Source organism: Fulmarus glacialis, unplaced genomic scaffold, assembly GCF_000690835.1.
Source record: "Fulmarus glacialis isolate BGI_N327 unplaced genomic scaffold, ASM69083v1 scaffold13337, whole genome shotgun sequence".
NCBI classification, from domain to species: Eukaryota; Metazoa; Chordata; class Aves; order Procellariiformes; family Procellariidae; genus Fulmarus; species Fulmarus glacialis.
In genome coordinates, this window is record NW_009225215.1 from 478 (window position 1) to 18,198 (window position 17,721).

The window sequence follows — 17,721 nt, forward strand, 5'->3', positions numbered from 1 at the left end:
GTGCTATGAAACATCACGAGGTGTCTTACTTAAGTATAAAGCATGGCATTTTAGCTAGTGAATGGTGCAAACCACGCCTTTTTATTTGCAGTGTTATCACACAAGGTGTTTCTAAACTCCGCTTTGGAACGAGGGGGCCTGTACCCCTCCTGGGGACTGGGACGGCTGAATTTTTTTGGTGATACTGCAGAATTAAGGCGCAATAAGAGGGAGACTCCTTCCTCCAAAGCCACACCAGGAACTCTGCTCAAAATGTGGGAGAAGTCACGGCGCAGCCACCCTGTCCCTTCCCCAGCCCTTCGAAACTCCCCGCTGCTGCCCAGCCCTCTCGTGGGAACCAGCTATGAATAGACTCAGTTGACTTTAAGCTCAAGAGAGATGATTTATGACCACCCAGGGCCATGCCCGGTTTCACGCAAGCCCTACTCACTGTGGCAATGTGGTGTGTGTGGATGCGAGGGCAGATACTGGCTGTGCCTGGGATTTAGAATCATAGAATCATAGAATCATTAAGGTTGGAAAAGACCTCTAAGATCATCGAGTCCAACCGTCAACCCAACACCACCATGCCCACTAAACCGTGTCCCTAAGCGCCTCATCTACACGTCTTTTAAATACCTCCAGGGATGGTGACTCCACCACTTCCCTGGGCAGCCTGTTCCAAGGCCTGACCACTCTTCCAGTAAAGACATTTTTCCTAATGTCCAATCTAAACCTCCCCTGGCACAACTTGAGGCCAAGGATACTTGGCTCTGGACCACATCCGATGCGACTGAGGGTCCAGCCTCGGGCAGCCTTTTCTTGTGCCCAGCATGTCCCATGGGCGTGTGGGAAGGCAGCGAGGGAGGTTCTGCCAGGGACACAGGGCTGGACATGCTCCTCTGCCTGCATCGCTGCATTTGTAGGTGGGATTTGAAAAGCATGAGGAGCCTTTGGACAACTGTTCAGAACAGACTCTCGCAGCTGTGGGTCATGGGCTAATCCCTCGGTATTTAATACCTGTGACATTGGCCAAGGATGTGGTAGCACCTGAGCGGCTCTGAGGGACAGGCAATGAACCCATCCCCTTGCTGAAAGCCCTTCTTGCTAGTAATCCCTAGTCCTTTTGAGCAGCAGGAGCTCATATCCATATGGGGGGAACATATACGAGCGTTAGGCTGGGAAGCTGCCTAGGGTAGCTGTAGGGTACCCAACACCAAGAAGAAATATTCCAGCATCATTTTGCAACCATGGTAGGATGTCTATTCCTCCATGGAGATGCTCTTGCAGGTCAAAAGGGGAGACTCTGAAGTGTCGGTTTAGTTAGGTTAACATCAGTGAGCAGAAATCCCTGGCAGATGGCAGCGCCGGAGGGATGAGGAGATGCTGCCAGGACCCCTGTGGGGAGCCTGGGCTGGATCCTGCCTGGAGCTGTGCACCAAGCTACTACCTGCTGCTGGTCTCTGAACATGCACAAGCTCCTCACATCTCCACACTGACGTGCTGAGGTCCCACACCAACTCCAGCACCCCTGCCCATGTTGCCAGCCCACACGTCGGTGTGCACCACCAGCACAGGGACAGGCAGGGCTGCAAAGCAACCGCCACTTTCAAACCCACTGCCCCAGTACCAGCAAAACTGAGATGTGGATGCTGGTGGAGAAGCATGACCTCCATGCCTACAGGATGATTTGTGGCTTATCCAGGCTTGCATAGACTTTTTTTTTGAATGTGCACATAGCAGGACTCAGTAAAGCCACCCGGTCTACACCAGAGCTCTTGTGCGACATCCAGCCACAAGTATCACAGCCCCATAGGTGCTCAGCCATGTCTACTGCTCAGGACATCCTCCATGAGAGTATTAGGATGTTTGTGAGGTTGAGATGTTTGTGAGGCTCCCCCCTGAAGAATGATCCTTGCAAGCTGTTTCAGTGATGGAGGCAGAGGAGTAGGATGCTCCTTTCTCTATCTAGGGTTTGGTGACACACTTTGTCCCAGGGGATGACCCCAGGATCTGGATGGGTGCCTCCTCCAGGCTCTTGAGGACAGGCTGCTCCTCCATGCTACAAAGACCTCGAGCACAGGCAGGTGATGGAGCTGGGGGCCGGAATCTGAGATGGGAGCAAGACCCTAGGGCCAGCACTTTGGGGCAGCGTGTTACAGCAGCAAAACTGGAGACTCCCATGGACAGGGACAGGCTTTTCACTTTTCAAATGCTCCCAACGTGCAATCTGCAGGTTTGTTCTTTGAGGGAAAGCCATCCAAAAATCACATCCTCCTGCTGCTTTGCCCATAATTTTTTTTTTTTTTCTTTTTAGTGATCTGCAGAGCTTTTTCTGAGTCAGGTGATGCTCAAAAAACCAAGTTCCCTGCATTGCGGTGACTCTGAGGCATAGGATTCAAAGGTTTTACAGTCAGAGGAGGTTACCCTTCCCCTCTGTGGCTTTTCCCAACGAACGTGAGCGTAAACTTGTGTAAAACCTTCATGCAGATTGCCTTGCCTCAGTCTCAAAGTCCGCAGAGAAAATAACTGGAACGGAGTTTAGTGAATCAAGCAAATTAAAAAGGCTCTGCAGAGCCACCTTGTGCCCATCAAAAGCATTCTGGAAGAACGCAGCAGTTTAAAGGCAGGGAGTCTGAATAAAATATACACAATTTATTTATAGGAGGTTTATAGCTGTGCAACGTTGCCTTTCTGATTGGACCACTCTCTGATCTTGTGCAGCGTGACACGTCAGTGCCTTTGGAGATGAAGACAAGTCATAGCCTGTTTTAACATGCAGATATCAAAAAGAAAAGGATTTCACAGAGTGTAATGGCAGACTACTTGCAACCATTGAAATGATTAACAAATAGATGGCAAATAAATCAGAGACACGTCCTACAAGACCTGGAGGGGACTAGAAAGTGCTCATCAGACCTGCCCTCCCCGCAGACAAAAAAAACCCTGAATATTTTGGTCTACTTCATTCAACAAGAAAAGGCATCAACATTAGGAAAGGCATTTCAATAACTGCCCTCCCCCATCTGCTCAAACACCCAAAAAAAAAGCAACAAAGGTAATTTTTGTTATTCCATTGGAAATGTAGGGAGAAGGCGGCTTCTCCTCTAACTTTTCGAAAGTTTTCAGAAAAAAAGACAAATATTACTGCTATTAAGACATTTTGGTCCTGATATAGTATGATGATTCTTTTTTTTTTTGAAGAAGCAGCTGTTAAAGAGCTGCCTTTCCTCTCTTTATGGCTTGATTCTCTGTAGGAAGGAAGGAGGCTGTCCATGGGTACCAGGGCACTGCTACCCCTCGGCAAGCTTCAGCGGCGTTCCTGGGGGATCACGGTGCGGTTTGGCACATGTCAGGGCACTCCTGGCCAAATGGCTCTCATTTGCTGAAGCTATCAGTAGCCTGATTTCCTGAGAAAACAAGGCTAATGCAGGCAGGCTGGCTACCCCCATCTAATGATGATGGGGCAAAGCTCCTGTCATGTTCCTCTGATGTTCTCCCTTAGCTAAATAGCTCTTCTCCCTGCCAGGTGAGGTATCTTTGAGCATCACAGTCCCTCTCACATACCACTCTGAACATGAGCCTGTGAGATCTCCTCCTAAGACCTAAATCATGCCTTCTAGCCCCACAATGCTGCTTCCATTTATTTTTCAGTGATGAGTCCCATGAACAAAACCAGAATAAATCAAAGTATCTCTGAATCGGTCTGTCCAAATTCAAGGATTTGCTTTGACCTTGGGGTGAAAATGTCACTTTACCAAATTAGGAGCCAATTCCGCAAGATGCTGAACTAACCCAGGTCCCAGTGATGGCACCAGGAGTTGGAGGGTGCTCAGCACAAGCCAGGAATAATCGGGACCTGGAAAGAGCATCCCATGGGCCACTGCTTGCCCCAAAGTCCTGGAAGACAAGACCTAAGAAAATAAGCAATTTGGTCAAAAACCAAATTCATAACCACAGGAGGTAAACTCTGAAGATGAGGAAAGGGGAACAACAGCCTACAAAAATCGATGAAGTTGTACCGTATGCTTCTGGATGCACCAAGAATTGAGCTGGCATCTAATGTGACTTTGGGGAACATCTTCTGATGTTGCAGACTTAGCAGATCTTTAGGGACTTTTAAAAAAAATACAGACTTGCAGCACAAACATGGGCATTTAGAAGGACAAACAGAAACCCTACTGGCTATGGCAAAAGAAGGCTTTCCTGTTCACTTGTTCTTGCAGGCAGAGGATTCTGCTCAGGCCAATATTTACCAGGATTACAAGATTACATCATAAGTATTCATTTCCACTTGCACGCAGGTGACTGCAAAAGATTTGCTTGTTAGAAAATCTGACAGAAAAATCCCGTAGCTTGCACCATTTTTAAAGGCACGTGAATAAAAAAACCCAACCTAACAACAGGAGAAAAAACGTGCTTTGAAACCTGCCCCGATCAGCTGCTGAAAGGCCAGGCAAGGGTTTGTGGTTTGGCTTATCTGGGATGGTTTATAAGAAGCCGGATTCTGCCACCCAGTGGAATAAGGAAGATAAACCCAGTCTTCACGGCAAACAGGAGCAGCGATGGCCCTAGACATGGCCCCGAGGATGCGTTTGGGTTGTGCTTGTGAGACTGGCTCCGGCACTGTGCAACTCATCCTCCAGGCCAGGAGACTGGAAATTAATGGTGAAAGATGGACACTGGTATGAATTAAATGTTCCCAGCATTTTCAGGCTGCACTGGGAGCAGTACTCCTCTCCTCTAGCACAAGCTAAAATCCCACTATTTTTTTTAAAAGAATTTGGGAAAGCGAGGCACTGAGAAATGATGCACTGTATGCAGCAGTAAAGATGGTGCCCACTGAGCAAAGCTCCCCCATCCCTTGGACCTGACGCTTTGGCCTTCAGAGGAACTGATCTCCTCTTATCTAAACACTGAACGGCCCCAGCGGACAACCCACCCCAGCCACGGGGGTGAGCTCTTGGGATGGGGACTGCATGAAGACATGGAGTCAGCAGGCACCACGGCAGTTCAAGAGGCACACGCAGGAGCTGAGTCCAGACCGATTCAAAAACTTGACCCCAGAAAACAGTTGTCCCACCATGGTTGTTGGCATCTTTGTATCCTTCAGAGTTGCATGGGGTTGAACAAGACTCAGGAGGAGACAGCTCATCCCTAAAACGATGGAGCCATTAGTCTTGTTGCCCCTGTGGATTTGGGATTTGGGACTGCCTTGGTGCGTTTTCCTTCCAGTTGCAGTATGCAAACCCATACCCAGAAAACATCCAAAAGGCCCCAATCTATTTTTCCCCTTCTCCTTCGCCGAGGTGCCTCCACAGAGAAGCGATTAAATGGCAGTTTCACGGGAGACGACTCCACGCACACTACTCTAAAACCAAGCAGGCACATCGAAGATGCATTGAAGCGGCTGGTGGGACCACAGCGGACACACGTGTGCGTGGTGGCACGTGCGTGCCAGCCCGTGTAAACAAACAGCGTCAGGGCATCGTGCTCTGGCTGTCAGGACACATGGCGTGCTCGCGGCGATCCCACAGGGCACACGGCAGCGATGGGGGCTGCAGAGGACGCCAGCGGGAGGATTGTTGCGGTTCCCCAAAAAGGCACCATTTTTCAACATTGAAAACACAAGATTGGCTCCTTTGAGTGGAATGCATGCATAGTTCCTATACACTTTGCAGATGGAAGGTAGGCTCTGTGTGTGCGTATATATATATATGTATGTATGTGTGCATGTTTATATACATATTTGTGGCACCAGAAGAAGAGTCCTTGAGTACTTAGACGTTGGTGAGGATGTTACTGCTGAGCAGCCTCACGGAGATGGTTCCAGAGAGATCGTTAGATCTCCTGTTCCCCTTGTCCTGGAGATGCAGCGTGTGCACTGACTGCCGGTCGCTGGGATCTCCCGTGAGCACCACTTGGCCCAAGAACTCGTCGCTTATTAAGTTGTGGTTCCAGATCTGGGGAAACAAAACAGACATGAGGGCAGCTCCTTGAGGGATGCAACCGACTTTCACGCACCGGAGAGGAGAAGGGGTTATTGGGGACCTGCTCTGAACTGGAGCCGTGGAGGTGGTCAAGGTGTGGGGTGGTTCACTCTGTAACTGAGAGGGGTGAAGGACATGCATTCACCAGATGTCACAGCTCAGCTGTGGTGGTGAGAGGTTGAGCTGCATGAACTGATGATGCTCAGCCTTGGGGAACAGACCCGTTGTGGACAGTGTGAGGAGAGGGCAAGTGGGGGGGTCCAAGTGAGAGAGGGTCTCCATCCCTTGGCTCACTGCTTGCCTGCTGGATACCTGAATAATGATGGGTTGTCCTGGCTTCTTGCGGTAGAAGAGACCTTTCACATCAAATTCTGGAGATACCGTGTTCTTCTTCACCGGAGAGCGAACCTTTTGCCCTTCACACTTTATGATCACATAAGGGTCAGCCCCTGGGGAGAGAAAAGGGAATTTTTGCTTTGTGGTAGCTCCTGTAATTCCTCAGAGCCCTTCTCCAGGGGTGTCATGCAGCAGTTCTTCTCCACACCCCACCAGAGGAGATGGATCTCTGCCAAAGAGTTCATCACATCCCAGATGATGTCCGCGAAGCTCAGCTGATGGGCTCACACTTACTCCTGTTAGGTGACATTGTCCCCACGTGGCAAGTGGTGATGGACTGCCAAGAAATGGCCACCTCTTCCCTGACCACATATTCTACATAACACTCCTTCATCACCCAAAATCCTCCTGGCCTTTGGGATAAATCTTTCGTGGAAGACACTGACCTGCTCACCTCTCCCTTTCAGGATTTGCCCTGCTGAAGGCAGGCAGAAATAAAGCCATGGAGAAGAGAACCAGGCTCACAGAGCTTGTTTCACACAAAGAAACCGAGAGGAACGGCAAGAGCCTTCAAGCTGCAAAACCCCACTTGCTTCCACTGCAGCTCGTATACTTCCCAACCAGGCTAACCTTGGTTTTACTTTAAGGTGATAACTAGCTACATCAGCAGGGACTGTGCTTTTCACGCCTATGCACAAATCATTGGCACATCTTAAATTCCTCCCAGACTGAGGGAGACTCAAATGCTGCAGGGGCTGTCAGTATAACGACTAATGCTGGGGTAAGAAAAATGCTGGGTGGTCAAGGTGATGAGAGATGGCACAATGCTGAGCCAAAATAAAGTGCCAAGATGTGCTAATTTATGAGATCCAAAAATGAGACCCCTTGGGCATTGGGGTGCTCACCAAACCTTGGTGGGCAACCAATGAATGGGGAGTCTTAGGATGGAGATATATTTAAAAGCTTTTAAAAAGGCGAAGATGCTTCTTAGAGTATTTGGCAAGAATTGAGGGAGAAGATCAAAATGTCAAAAAGGATCATTGGTGGCAGTGAGAGACATGGGGAAGAGAAAGATTGGGCATCGGGGAGCAACCAGGGGAAATGAGTGGGAACTGGAGGAGATGAAAGCAGACAAAACGGGTAAGTGGGAAGGCAGAGGAGAAGTTCATGAAGGGATGGGTAAGGTCAGTGGGAAAGGAAGGTTATCGCAATATCCCAGCTGGAACAAGACAGTCATGGGGAACAAGCAGGCCACAAAGTTGCAGAGTAAAGTACCAAGTTCAGAGAATACCAGGCTTCAGCTGGATGGTACCTGAGCTTCCAGGGGAGGGAAATAGTCACTCATTAGTGAACATTTTCCCCTTATGAAACAAGTGCTCGTTTTGGGAATTTCAGTAGAGAATGAGCTATTGCCATGGAAATTTAACTGCCAAATGCATTTTCTCACCATGAGTTTCAGTGGCTCTGATGGAAACACAGACCAGGTGGATGAGTTTTCTTGTCCAAGGGAAATGTGGAAATGAGGAGGAAGAAACCACCCCCTCCTGAGGGCCAGGGATTTAAGAACCACATCTTTGATTGCCAGACCACCTCCTCGCTAGCTTTCTGTTTGCAAGGACCTGGCTCCTCTGGTGAGACACAGCTGCTGGATTTCACAGCTGTTTTTCCAAACTAGCCTTGTCTTTTGGGATGTCCCATTAAATTCTCATATTCCATCAGCCGGAGCCAAATTCCTATCTGTAAATCACTATTTCCAAAATAGTGTGAAAGGCTGGGCTGGGAGATGTGAGAGATGCCATTGCACTGGAAAGCACCAAACATGCAGGCTGTTGGTGGTTGGAGCTGAACAGCTGGAAAGCAGCTGGAAGAAAGCCATTCCCAAGGGCCTCTTGCTGAAAAAATGTTTTATGGCTCCAGAATCCACATGTACCCTTGTCTGAAGGAAAGATAAAGCTCCTTGTTTCTGTGAACAGTTCAGAGACCTTGGGCTACAGATTTCCCTGCATTGCTACAGATACACTGAGCTATTGTGAGTAACCCAAGAAAAAACAACCTACCTAGGGTAAAATTCCCTCCCCAAACACCAGACAGGATAGAAGGAGTCTCTTTGTGGCATGTGATATATAAGCAAATTGGGCTTGCCCTTGCCCTAAGGAAGGATCCTGCTCATTACTTTCAGGGCTCTAGTGGTACTGAGCCCTGACAATAATGCCTGGGCGAAAAAAAACCCCAAACATTTTAATTAAGTTTTTAATTTAGATTTTTTAAATTTTAAGCTTTCAATTTTTATACTTTAAATTTGGCTTGAAAGTGCCTGGCTAAACCTTGCCACATCCTTGACTCAGGAAATGGGGGAGAAAGGCCAGGATCTGGTCTGTTCCCATGGTGGAAAGGCATTTGTTTCTCTAATCGCAACCTCTAGACCTTTCATCCCTACTTCAATGATCTCCCAGCACAAGTCATCACTACCCCTGGCTTTCTTGGTCCAGATGCCCCAGGAGGACTGAACATGGGGCTCTTGCCATGAGCTTCTGCGTGGCTGCAGGACATGGTGAGGCATGGTGCTGCTGCTGTCTTTCATGCAAGAGAAGTGTTGGATGTCAAAATTGCATCGGAGCAGGGTAGGACCATGAAAATGAACCTTTAGAAGACCAAGGAGGCATCTCAGAGGGCTCCTAGGAGCCAAGCGTGGAGCAGGACTTAGAGGAAATAGAGGGAGAGGCTCTCGATCCACACCATCCCAAAATGAGCTAAATTTGACCTACCCTGTACTGATAGACATTTATCCAGTCTCAGGTGATGAACACTACCCCAACACATCAGCCTGTTCCATTGCTCCTCTGTCCTTCCTACCAAAAAGCCTTTAAATATGATTCCTGACTTTTACAGCTGCTCATACGCAGGAGGAAAGCGTGGATTTGGGGAAGTTTTGGGAGGACCTCCTGAGGATCTTAGACAACAGCCTAAATATAACAGCTCCCAGATCATGTCCATAGCAAGAAGTGAGTTTGATTCTCCATGGACTTTCTCTGGTGTCTGAATCAGGCATGTTCACTGCAAAAAATATCTGAGGACATAACAAATCCCAGCAACCTCCCACCTCATGAAACCACCTTCCCTTTTTTCCACTGAAACAACCATCTCCCAACTCCTCCGGGACTAGACAACAGGCAGAGAAAGACCAGTACCTCCTTGGGAGTCCTGATTCTTGAGCCCGGCTGCAGTGAGGACATGGATCTGGGATACCACTTGCGGATAACCACACATCCCGCTCCAGCAGGTGTGTGGTGGCTCATCCAGCGTCAGCTCTCTGCAGGGAAAAACATGTGGCCTTTGAGAGGTGCCCAGCCTTATCCCATGGGGAGGCCAGAGAGTTTGCTCTAGCAGGATGGAAGGACTATGCACTGTCCACTGTCAGACTCTGTTCCCCACTCCAATCTCCTCAACCTGGGTTTGGGATGCTCTCCCATGTCATGCTTCGAAGCAGAATGGGAGCTTCTCTGCATGTCTGTGGTGAGACCCGTAAAGATGCCCTGTCTCTTGGCCACCCTTGAAAGGAAGCCAAACACCAGCTCCAGGCAAGGCTATGACCAATTCCAGTCAGGAAAACCACATGTCAAAAGCACGGGGCTGTCTCCAAATAGCCAGCTCCTCCCCGTCACTGCTCCTGCTCCTTACCGGCAATCTGAAGGCACATCTGTGAAAATCCTGAGAAGGAACTCGCCTACATGACCGGGGTCAAAAGTGGTGGGGATGATAACGTAGCGGCCTTCCTTCAAGTCCGTCCTCAGGAAGACACTGCGTGAGTTGATGTAAATGGAGCTGGCCACCTTCTGCTGCAGGGTGTGCATCCGGTAGTTCCTGTTCAGCTCCACCTGGGCAGAGACCACAGTGGGACGGTCAGCACTGCCTGACAATGTATTGGTATCCACCTTGAGGGGGGCCAGACTGCAAGGACTGACCCCACAGTGCTGGGAGAGCTGGAGTCAAGAGAACCAGCAAAATGGTCCCAACTGGGCTGGATGGAAAACAAGTGTGGACATGGCTCTCCCAACTCTGTTGACTCAGGAACTCGTTGTCTCTTGCATCCCAGCTTGACAAGGTGGGCCCAGCAAGCAACATATAAGGATCAGTCTAACAGATTTCAACATTTGGAGATAACAGACTAACCATTGCTTTTAGCAAGGAGAACTTGTCCATGCTGTCACTGTTCACCTCTGAAATCTCTCGTCATCTCTAGCGGGGGGCAGGCTGTGCTGAAGGCACCCCAGAGGCACCCAGATAATGCTTAAATGAACAATACCAATGGTCATGCAGGACTGATGTACCACTCCACCACTAACAAATTTATGGGGGTATTCAGGCCAACATGCAGGAACCACGGACTACCTTATGGATATCAAAGCCTATGGCCAAGTTCTCTCCTTTGCCTTCTTTGCGACTCGTCCTTTTTGGCTTCTGCTGGATGGAGATCAGCACTTCATCTTCTGCCTTCTTCACATCAAACACGTACTAGAAGCAAAGGGAGGAAGGTAAGAGAGGACTTCTACTAAGACAGGATCACTGGGCATGGGTGGAGGTGGACACACAGTAGAGTTAACCTCAGCTTCTCCTCACCCGCCTCCCTGCAGGGACAGCCTGGCTTCAGTACCAGCACTGACAGCCCATACCCACTCCTCTTGGGAACTGGCATCATCTTGCCAAGCCAGACACCTTTTTGACTCATCTTAAAAAAAGACTGGGAAATCCAGTCTTTGAATTGCTTGGCAGAATCCACGGAGTCTAGATGCAGTCTCATACCAGAAACTTTCACCCCTTGCAGTCTGCCACAAGTCCTCCTACAAGGCATGTATGGAGGAACTGATATTCACAGAGACCTAAGATCAAGGCTAATACAGAGCTGGAAGCAAGAAACAACTTTCCCACATCCTTGATGACAACTCCTGCAATGGACCAGACCATCCTGCTTGTTAGATGAAGGACTCACAAGAACTTGTCTCATGTTACTGAGAATCGCAGTTCAGAGGAGGACAGGACAGAAGAGTTTGTTCCAGGAGATGAACTTCAGAGTAGGGCCTCTTCTGAAGGCCAAGCTAGAAGGAAATGGTCTTATACACTATACCTGTCCCGGTAAATTTAACAGTGCCAAGATTTGGGCAAAGGAACTGGAATTTGATCATTCATACATCCAAATTGTTGGAAGTGATTCCTGGCCCTGTTTGACGGCACCAGCTAACACTGCTACCCTGTGGCACAGTTTGCTGTTTGCTAGCGCCAAGACGCTCTACACCAGGCACTTGGATGCAGTCTCCCTGATAAGAGCGTTAAGGTTAATAGAGTTGGCCTGGATGCTGGTCATGCTGTGCCAGGGGTCTCAGCCAGAGAATGGTCATGAGCACATTTAATCTACTAGAGTTCTGGTAGCCATTTTGGCCTTCTAAGTCCCTCTAGGAGATATAAACACTTGGAAGCACATGTGAAGGCTCCAGAAGGTCCTCTGCTCCATGACTCACTTGGGGGTTCTGCAAAAAGGTGTCCTTGTGGTTGATACAGCCTCCAGAGCGGGTCTTCAAGGGGTCACTGTTTCTGGTCCACGCTCCGTGTAGCACTGCTTCCTCCCAGGTCTTGTGGATGCTCAGGTAGGACGTGTTGATGAGACGGCACTTGATGATGTCCGTGAAGTATTTGCAGAAATCTTCAAAGGTCATCCTAAGTCAGGAAAGGACAGAGCTGGGTTATGCTTCATTCCCCTGAACAGTACGCTGCAGGGATTTTCTTGATCACCTGTTAGAGACTGTGTGTGGGTAGCCTCTGATGGCTGATGAATAACAAAAAAGATGGAGATACCTTTCTCCGTGCATGCGGTAAATATTTCTTCTTCAGTTTAAACACTACAGCTATGTGTTTTGGAGTGGGAGAAGCAGAGTAGTGGCCCTTCCTCCACACATGGGTACATGTTGTATTGAAACGTACCTGGTGAGGCTGTTAAGTTCAGCACATTCCTAACAGGTTCCCAGTACCCTGGTGAAATAGTTTGGACCCAGTGTGATACAGAGCAGCATGGCCATCCAAAGCTAATACCCACGGGCTCAAGGAGGAGGCTTCACTAAAGATCCTAGGCCTTGGAAGGCCGTTTGCTCTGGATAGCTGTATGCATGGAAATGATTCACATGCTTCATGGGGTGGGAGGACTCTGTGGGCACGGCCTGTGGCAACAACCCCAGGAGGGACTCACCAGAATTCTCCGTCGTCTTCCACCGTCATCCCCATCTTCTCTCTCTCACTTTTACTCACTTTCTGCCACTCCTCAGAGCTGTGGGAAGAGTACAGGATCATTACTGTGAGGGCAAAGGGACACACAAGAATTCAAGAGGCTACTTGGCCTCGGCAGGATCTCTCAAGGGCACAAGGCCTGTATAAAGCTCCAGCCACACAACCAGTCCCCACACTGCTCTGGTTAGCTCATCTTCCGAACATGGGGGGAGTGCAGCATGGCTTGGAGCTTCAACTTCCTTCCTGACCAGTGGAGCTGAATCCAGGTTGGCAAGATTTTGTTTGGCCAGTACAATCACAACCCTATCAGTGAAGATAACAAAATGGACTCGGGCCAAAGGCTCTGGTTACACCAGCCCTTGGTTCTTCATCCCATCCACAGACACTATAGCAGTCAGTGGTGGCAGAGATTGATTGTGTTGGGAGCTATTTTTGCTGGAACAAGACTGAGAGTGGAAAGGTGAGCTATAATCATCCTTCACTAGTGTGAACATGCTGGCAATTTCACCACAACATCCACCAGAGCCTTAATGAGAAGGTCTGCCAAGCTCAGCCACCCTTCTGCTGACCTCCAGGGATCCCAGGGCAAGGAATGAATCTACCCCAGTGAAACAGTAGGCTTAGGACATGGGTTGAAGCAGCATCCCACAACTGCCTATACAATGTTATCCTACGGATGTGGATGTAGTCAAATTGTCTCATGTCTCAAGGCTTGCTCCAACCCAGCTTTTCCCACCAAAAAAAGGTGCTGCTGCTGCTCATCCTAACTCACGTGTCACTCCAAGGGCCGTTCCACTCCCGCTCACCCCACGGGTTGCGCATGCGGATCATGTCCAGCTTCTCCGACTTGAAGAAGGACAGCAGGCCATGGCCCAGGCGGACCTTCCGCACGTCCGTCACCGCGTACGCATGGCCCTTCACCAGTCCGCAGGCCAGGCGGGCCTCCATGTCAGCCGCTGACATGGCCTGGGTAGGGGGACACAGACAGTGCTCGTATCAGGGGGATGTGACTGCCTTTGCAGGGACTGAATAAAAAAGGAGCTCCGATTTCCTCACAGGTTTCTCTGAGCTAAAAAGAAGAGCACCAATGCTCGGGGAGAGAGCCAGTTGCCTTGGCAGATGTATCAGATACCATTTAGGTGCTAGATCCTTCCCGGTCTTCATCTGCTCTATGAGGTCTCTGAGCTCCCATGCTGTCAACCAATAAAGCTCATTCTACTGGTTATAATGGGAGGTCTGGCACCCAGTGTTTGTAGAGATGTCCACATGCAGACACCAAAACGCCCTTCTCTGGAAGTGAATCCTCTCCTAACATTTCAAGGGTTGTGGGATGAATCTGGGCTCTTGGACATAGCAATGAGGAATAAAGAGGACTGGCAGCCAGGCTTGACTGCCATCCACAAGAAGAAATAGGAACCCTTGGCCATAATTTATCTGATCTAATTTAGAAGTCTCCGACAGTGTAAGACAACTGCATCCTAAAATGCCTATTCCCATGAGACCCTGACCATACAGGTAACGTTGCTTACTTTGATGGAACAGCTGATGAGGCCGCCCCGGTTGTGCACCTTCAACACGCGCTCAAAGAGGAGGTTTCGCTTGGCTTCATCAGCGATGTAGTCCCCTTCAGTCAGGTCAATAGGTTCAGAGATCCCACCAGTAAAGTCTACCAGGGCATCAGCTGTGTTGCCTCCATCCAGAGCCTCATAACAGCCTGACAACCTGAAAGAGGGTGACGGGGATGGCACAACAACACTGGCTTGACATTTTAAGGGGTCTGGAACAGTTCTTGGGGCAGCCTGGAGAACAGAGATTTGTAATAGAATTTCAGTGGGTGAGGACAGCAAACTAGGGTGAAAAAAAAAAGACCCATGCTGCTTGCAGCACTCTTGCTGTCATAGGACAAAGTAAAGGGAACTTGAAATCTCTAGGACAGGCGTTACTTAAACAAACGTGGAGTTGGAGGATATTTTGCTTTGAGGGTAAATTAAGGCTACAGAAGGTTTTTTTCTTACAGTTTCTGTCTGTTTGAGATATGTCCTACTCCTCCCCAGGAAAGCTGTTGTTTCCACTGGTGCAAACCAACTGATGAATGAACTGAGAGGAAAAACAGGGTGCCCAGGTCCCAGTTTGTCCTGCAACTGCCCGGGTACCTACTTGGCATAAGCTTTCTCCACCAAGGCGCACCAGAACTCGTTCCTGGAGTTGGAGTGGCAGTAGATGAGTTGGTTGTGGAGTGTGGGCAGGCGGTCATCTATCACCACGTCCAGCCACTGACCGAAACGCCAGAACTGGAAGTGGAAGATCCCCACGTAGCTCTCGGGTTTCTCAGGATTCCACTCCTGCTCCTTCCAGTCTGGGATGACCTGCAAGAGAGGAGGCACATGCACCTAGGTTATTCCCTTTTTTGCTGGGTTTGACTCTCATCCTGGAACTAATGCAGACAATATTAAAGACAAGGAAGAATGTGAGGGGGATGAACTTGCTTACAGCCTGCTGGGGACAGATTTTGGACCTGGTTCCTCCATTGCAGACTAGATTAACATGTACTGGAATAGCTTAGACTTCATCATGCCTTGGAAGATGGAGCTAAAGATCCTCGTCCTGTTTCTTATAATTCTACCCTAGACATCTGCTGCCTTCTACTGCTGCAGACAGGAGCAGAAGAGATCTGACCAGGGATGGTTATTTTTATGACCACACTTTTGTTCATTTTAGTGTCAGTAGGGTACCACTAAGAGAGGGCACCTTCTTTGATTCTCTGACTTGATTCTGGTGTGACTTGACTTGCCCAAGAGCAAGTGTTGTATTCATCTACCTGCTGGCAATGAACAGGGACCAGACACTCTGCGTACATCTACTCTGCTAGATAAAAGTGGGAAAAGTGAGATCCCCATCCCCACAAGGTCTCCATTCTTCCCTGTCAAGAGCTACCATACTCATCCAAGCAAGCAAGCACGGGAAGGTGACTTTCTGAAAGAAGGAAAAAAGGGCCTGGGATGAAAGAAACCCTAGAGCAGCTGAGGGGCTGAGGGAGCGTGGGTTTGCTGTCACTGCCATCTGCACTACCAGTGGGACAGGCACAAGCGAAGGGTAGCTGCCAAAATCCATAGTCCTTCACGGCTGCAGGCACCACCAGCTTTGCTTTGGATGGAAAATCCACCCAACAGTTGGGACAGAAATGCACACAGCCATGCACAGATGCTACATCTAGGAGGATCTGCGTTTTATTTAGACCAGGACATAGAGGCACACACCACAGCTTAGCTTTTATTGAGGGTGAAGGCAACATGGTTTTACTTCATGGCCAGGGTAGGTCACGTATAGTTAATGTAGTTGATAGTTGACAGGTACTGACCGATTCAGCTGCAAGAACATGACTGACTGTCCACACCTTTGCTTCTTTACTTACCAGCTCCCAAAGCATCATGACCTAAGTGAGGAAAAACCCCAACGTGCCCACGGGGAAAATTATGTTCCAATACACCAAATAATCACTGTCCTGTGGAGACAGCTGCGAGTCTTGGGGTGGGATAGGACGAGACACAGCTACATTGCATGGAAAGAGGCTCTTCAGGATGTCCCAGGCCATGGTGAGATCCCCTGTACCATGCCTTGGCCTCTGCCCAGCTGCTGGAGCCTTCTGCTTTTTTTTTTTTGGCTGCCATCATGAAGCCGTAACCCTGCAGAGAGACTTCTCTCTGGAGAGCCCCCCAACTCCTTAGCAACCAGCAACGATCCAGCCTAAGGCTTTTATTGCTCCTACACTGAAATATTAATGATGCCATCAGCCCTGCGAGCTCACTGGCACTCTTGAGTTGTCTGGATCAATAGATGTAGAGCAGACAGAGCCATGAAAAAGAGCCGCTTTTGGAGGGTTTGGTGTTTTCCAGGAGTGCTAACAGCGATGCCCCAGACTCTCTCTGGGAGAGAGCCGGGAAAGGTCAGACAGCCCTCCATCAGTCCCCATCGATTCCCTCCTGAGTGGAGCTCACCCTAATGAATTGTCATAGAGGACCATTGTGCTAATCAACTCGCTATTAATGTGGGCTTAGAAATGATTACGGCATTGATTAGAGGCAGTTTCCAGCTGGCTGGTTCTGAGACTTGCCATTACTGTCACTGGTGGCAGGAGATACCGGTCCCTACCATCCTCCTCCGTCCCTTTGTTTGGGGACAGCGCTGAAAAGACCCTCTGCTGCTGAAGGTAGCAAAAGCGGTCAACCTTCATACAGAGCAGGATCCAGGAGCAAGGACTGGTCATGTTTCTATACCGACCCAAGGGAAAATGAGAGGAGCCTGATCTCCAGAGCCCAATCTGTCCTCAACCTGCCAAAGTTCAAGGTGTGAGCTCAAACATCAGGTTCTTCCCCTGAGCTCCTCCCAGAGCACAGCATCCCACCCAGGCCAAGGCTTCCTCCAGTTGCTTCACCCCTGGCCAAGGTGTCTGTGACTCCCTTGGCTGTAGGGGAGCGGTGGCAGCTCTAGATGCAGTGCCTATTGGGACACCACACTTCAAGGCATACAGCACAACCCCTGTCTATGACCTGACACTGCGTATTACCTAAAGGATTAACCTGGGGCACATCTACAAACCCCAGCAGTAGCTGGAGCCCAGATCCCTCCAGGAGATCATCATGCGACTGAGGTCTGCGGCTCCCACCCACTCCCAGGAAACCTCCCCAGACATCTCCAACCCTCTTCAGTGGATGCTGGAGAGCATGCCATGGACCACCCATCCCAGGATCCCATTGAGTCCTGGACTCAAATTGGTTGTGTGACACTGAGGCAGTGGAAACCACGTCTCCTCATTCACCCAACTGTGCTGCTTTTTGCTTAGGGGCTCCCAAAATCTGGAGCTCTAACACCCTTTAGTGGGACAAATTTACAGTGAAAGGGCTCAGAGACAGGTAAATTGGGAGCCCAGAAACACCAGGTTCATTTCCCTAAGCTGGTTTAGGGCTTTTCTCATTTTTTCTTGAGTGGCTAATGAAGAGGAAAGGCACCTCTGACCCTGGAGAAATGTCCTTGATTAGAAGGAGGAATTGGTAGACGCCGATTCCTCCAAGCAGGGGCTCTTCTGCTGGGAACTGGCCAGCTCAGGAAGGGGAGGGAGGGACCCAGCTGAGCCAATCTGCTGAAC

General features: G+C 49.4%; 1 protein-coding gene across 1 annotated transcript in view; it reads right to left on the reverse strand.

The window, feature by feature from the left end:
• Window positions 1-5,759: 5,759 nt before the first annotated feature.
• CAPN5 (calpain 5) overlaps window positions 5,760-17,721 on the reverse strand; it is a 39,160-nt gene continuing 27,198 nt past the window's right edge. The window contains exons 3-12 of the mRNA XM_009582419.1: window positions 14,736-14,944; window positions 14,108-14,300; window positions 13,351-13,544; window positions 12,541-12,618; window positions 11,819-12,014; window positions 10,695-10,817; window positions 9,984-10,180; window positions 9,494-9,615; window positions 6,282-6,418; window positions 5,760-5,942 (exon numbers count right to left, since the gene is read on the reverse strand). Coding sequence (XP_009580714.1) covers window positions 5,760-5,942; window positions 6,282-6,418; window positions 9,494-9,615; window positions 9,984-10,180; window positions 10,695-10,817; window positions 11,819-12,014; window positions 12,541-12,618; window positions 13,351-13,544; window positions 14,108-14,300; window positions 14,736-14,944 — 1,632 coding nt within the window. The remainder of the gene's footprint in view (window positions 5,943-6,281; window positions 6,419-9,493; window positions 9,616-9,983; window positions 10,181-10,694; window positions 10,818-11,818; window positions 12,015-12,540; window positions 12,619-13,350; window positions 13,545-14,107; window positions 14,301-14,735; window positions 14,945-17,721) is intronic.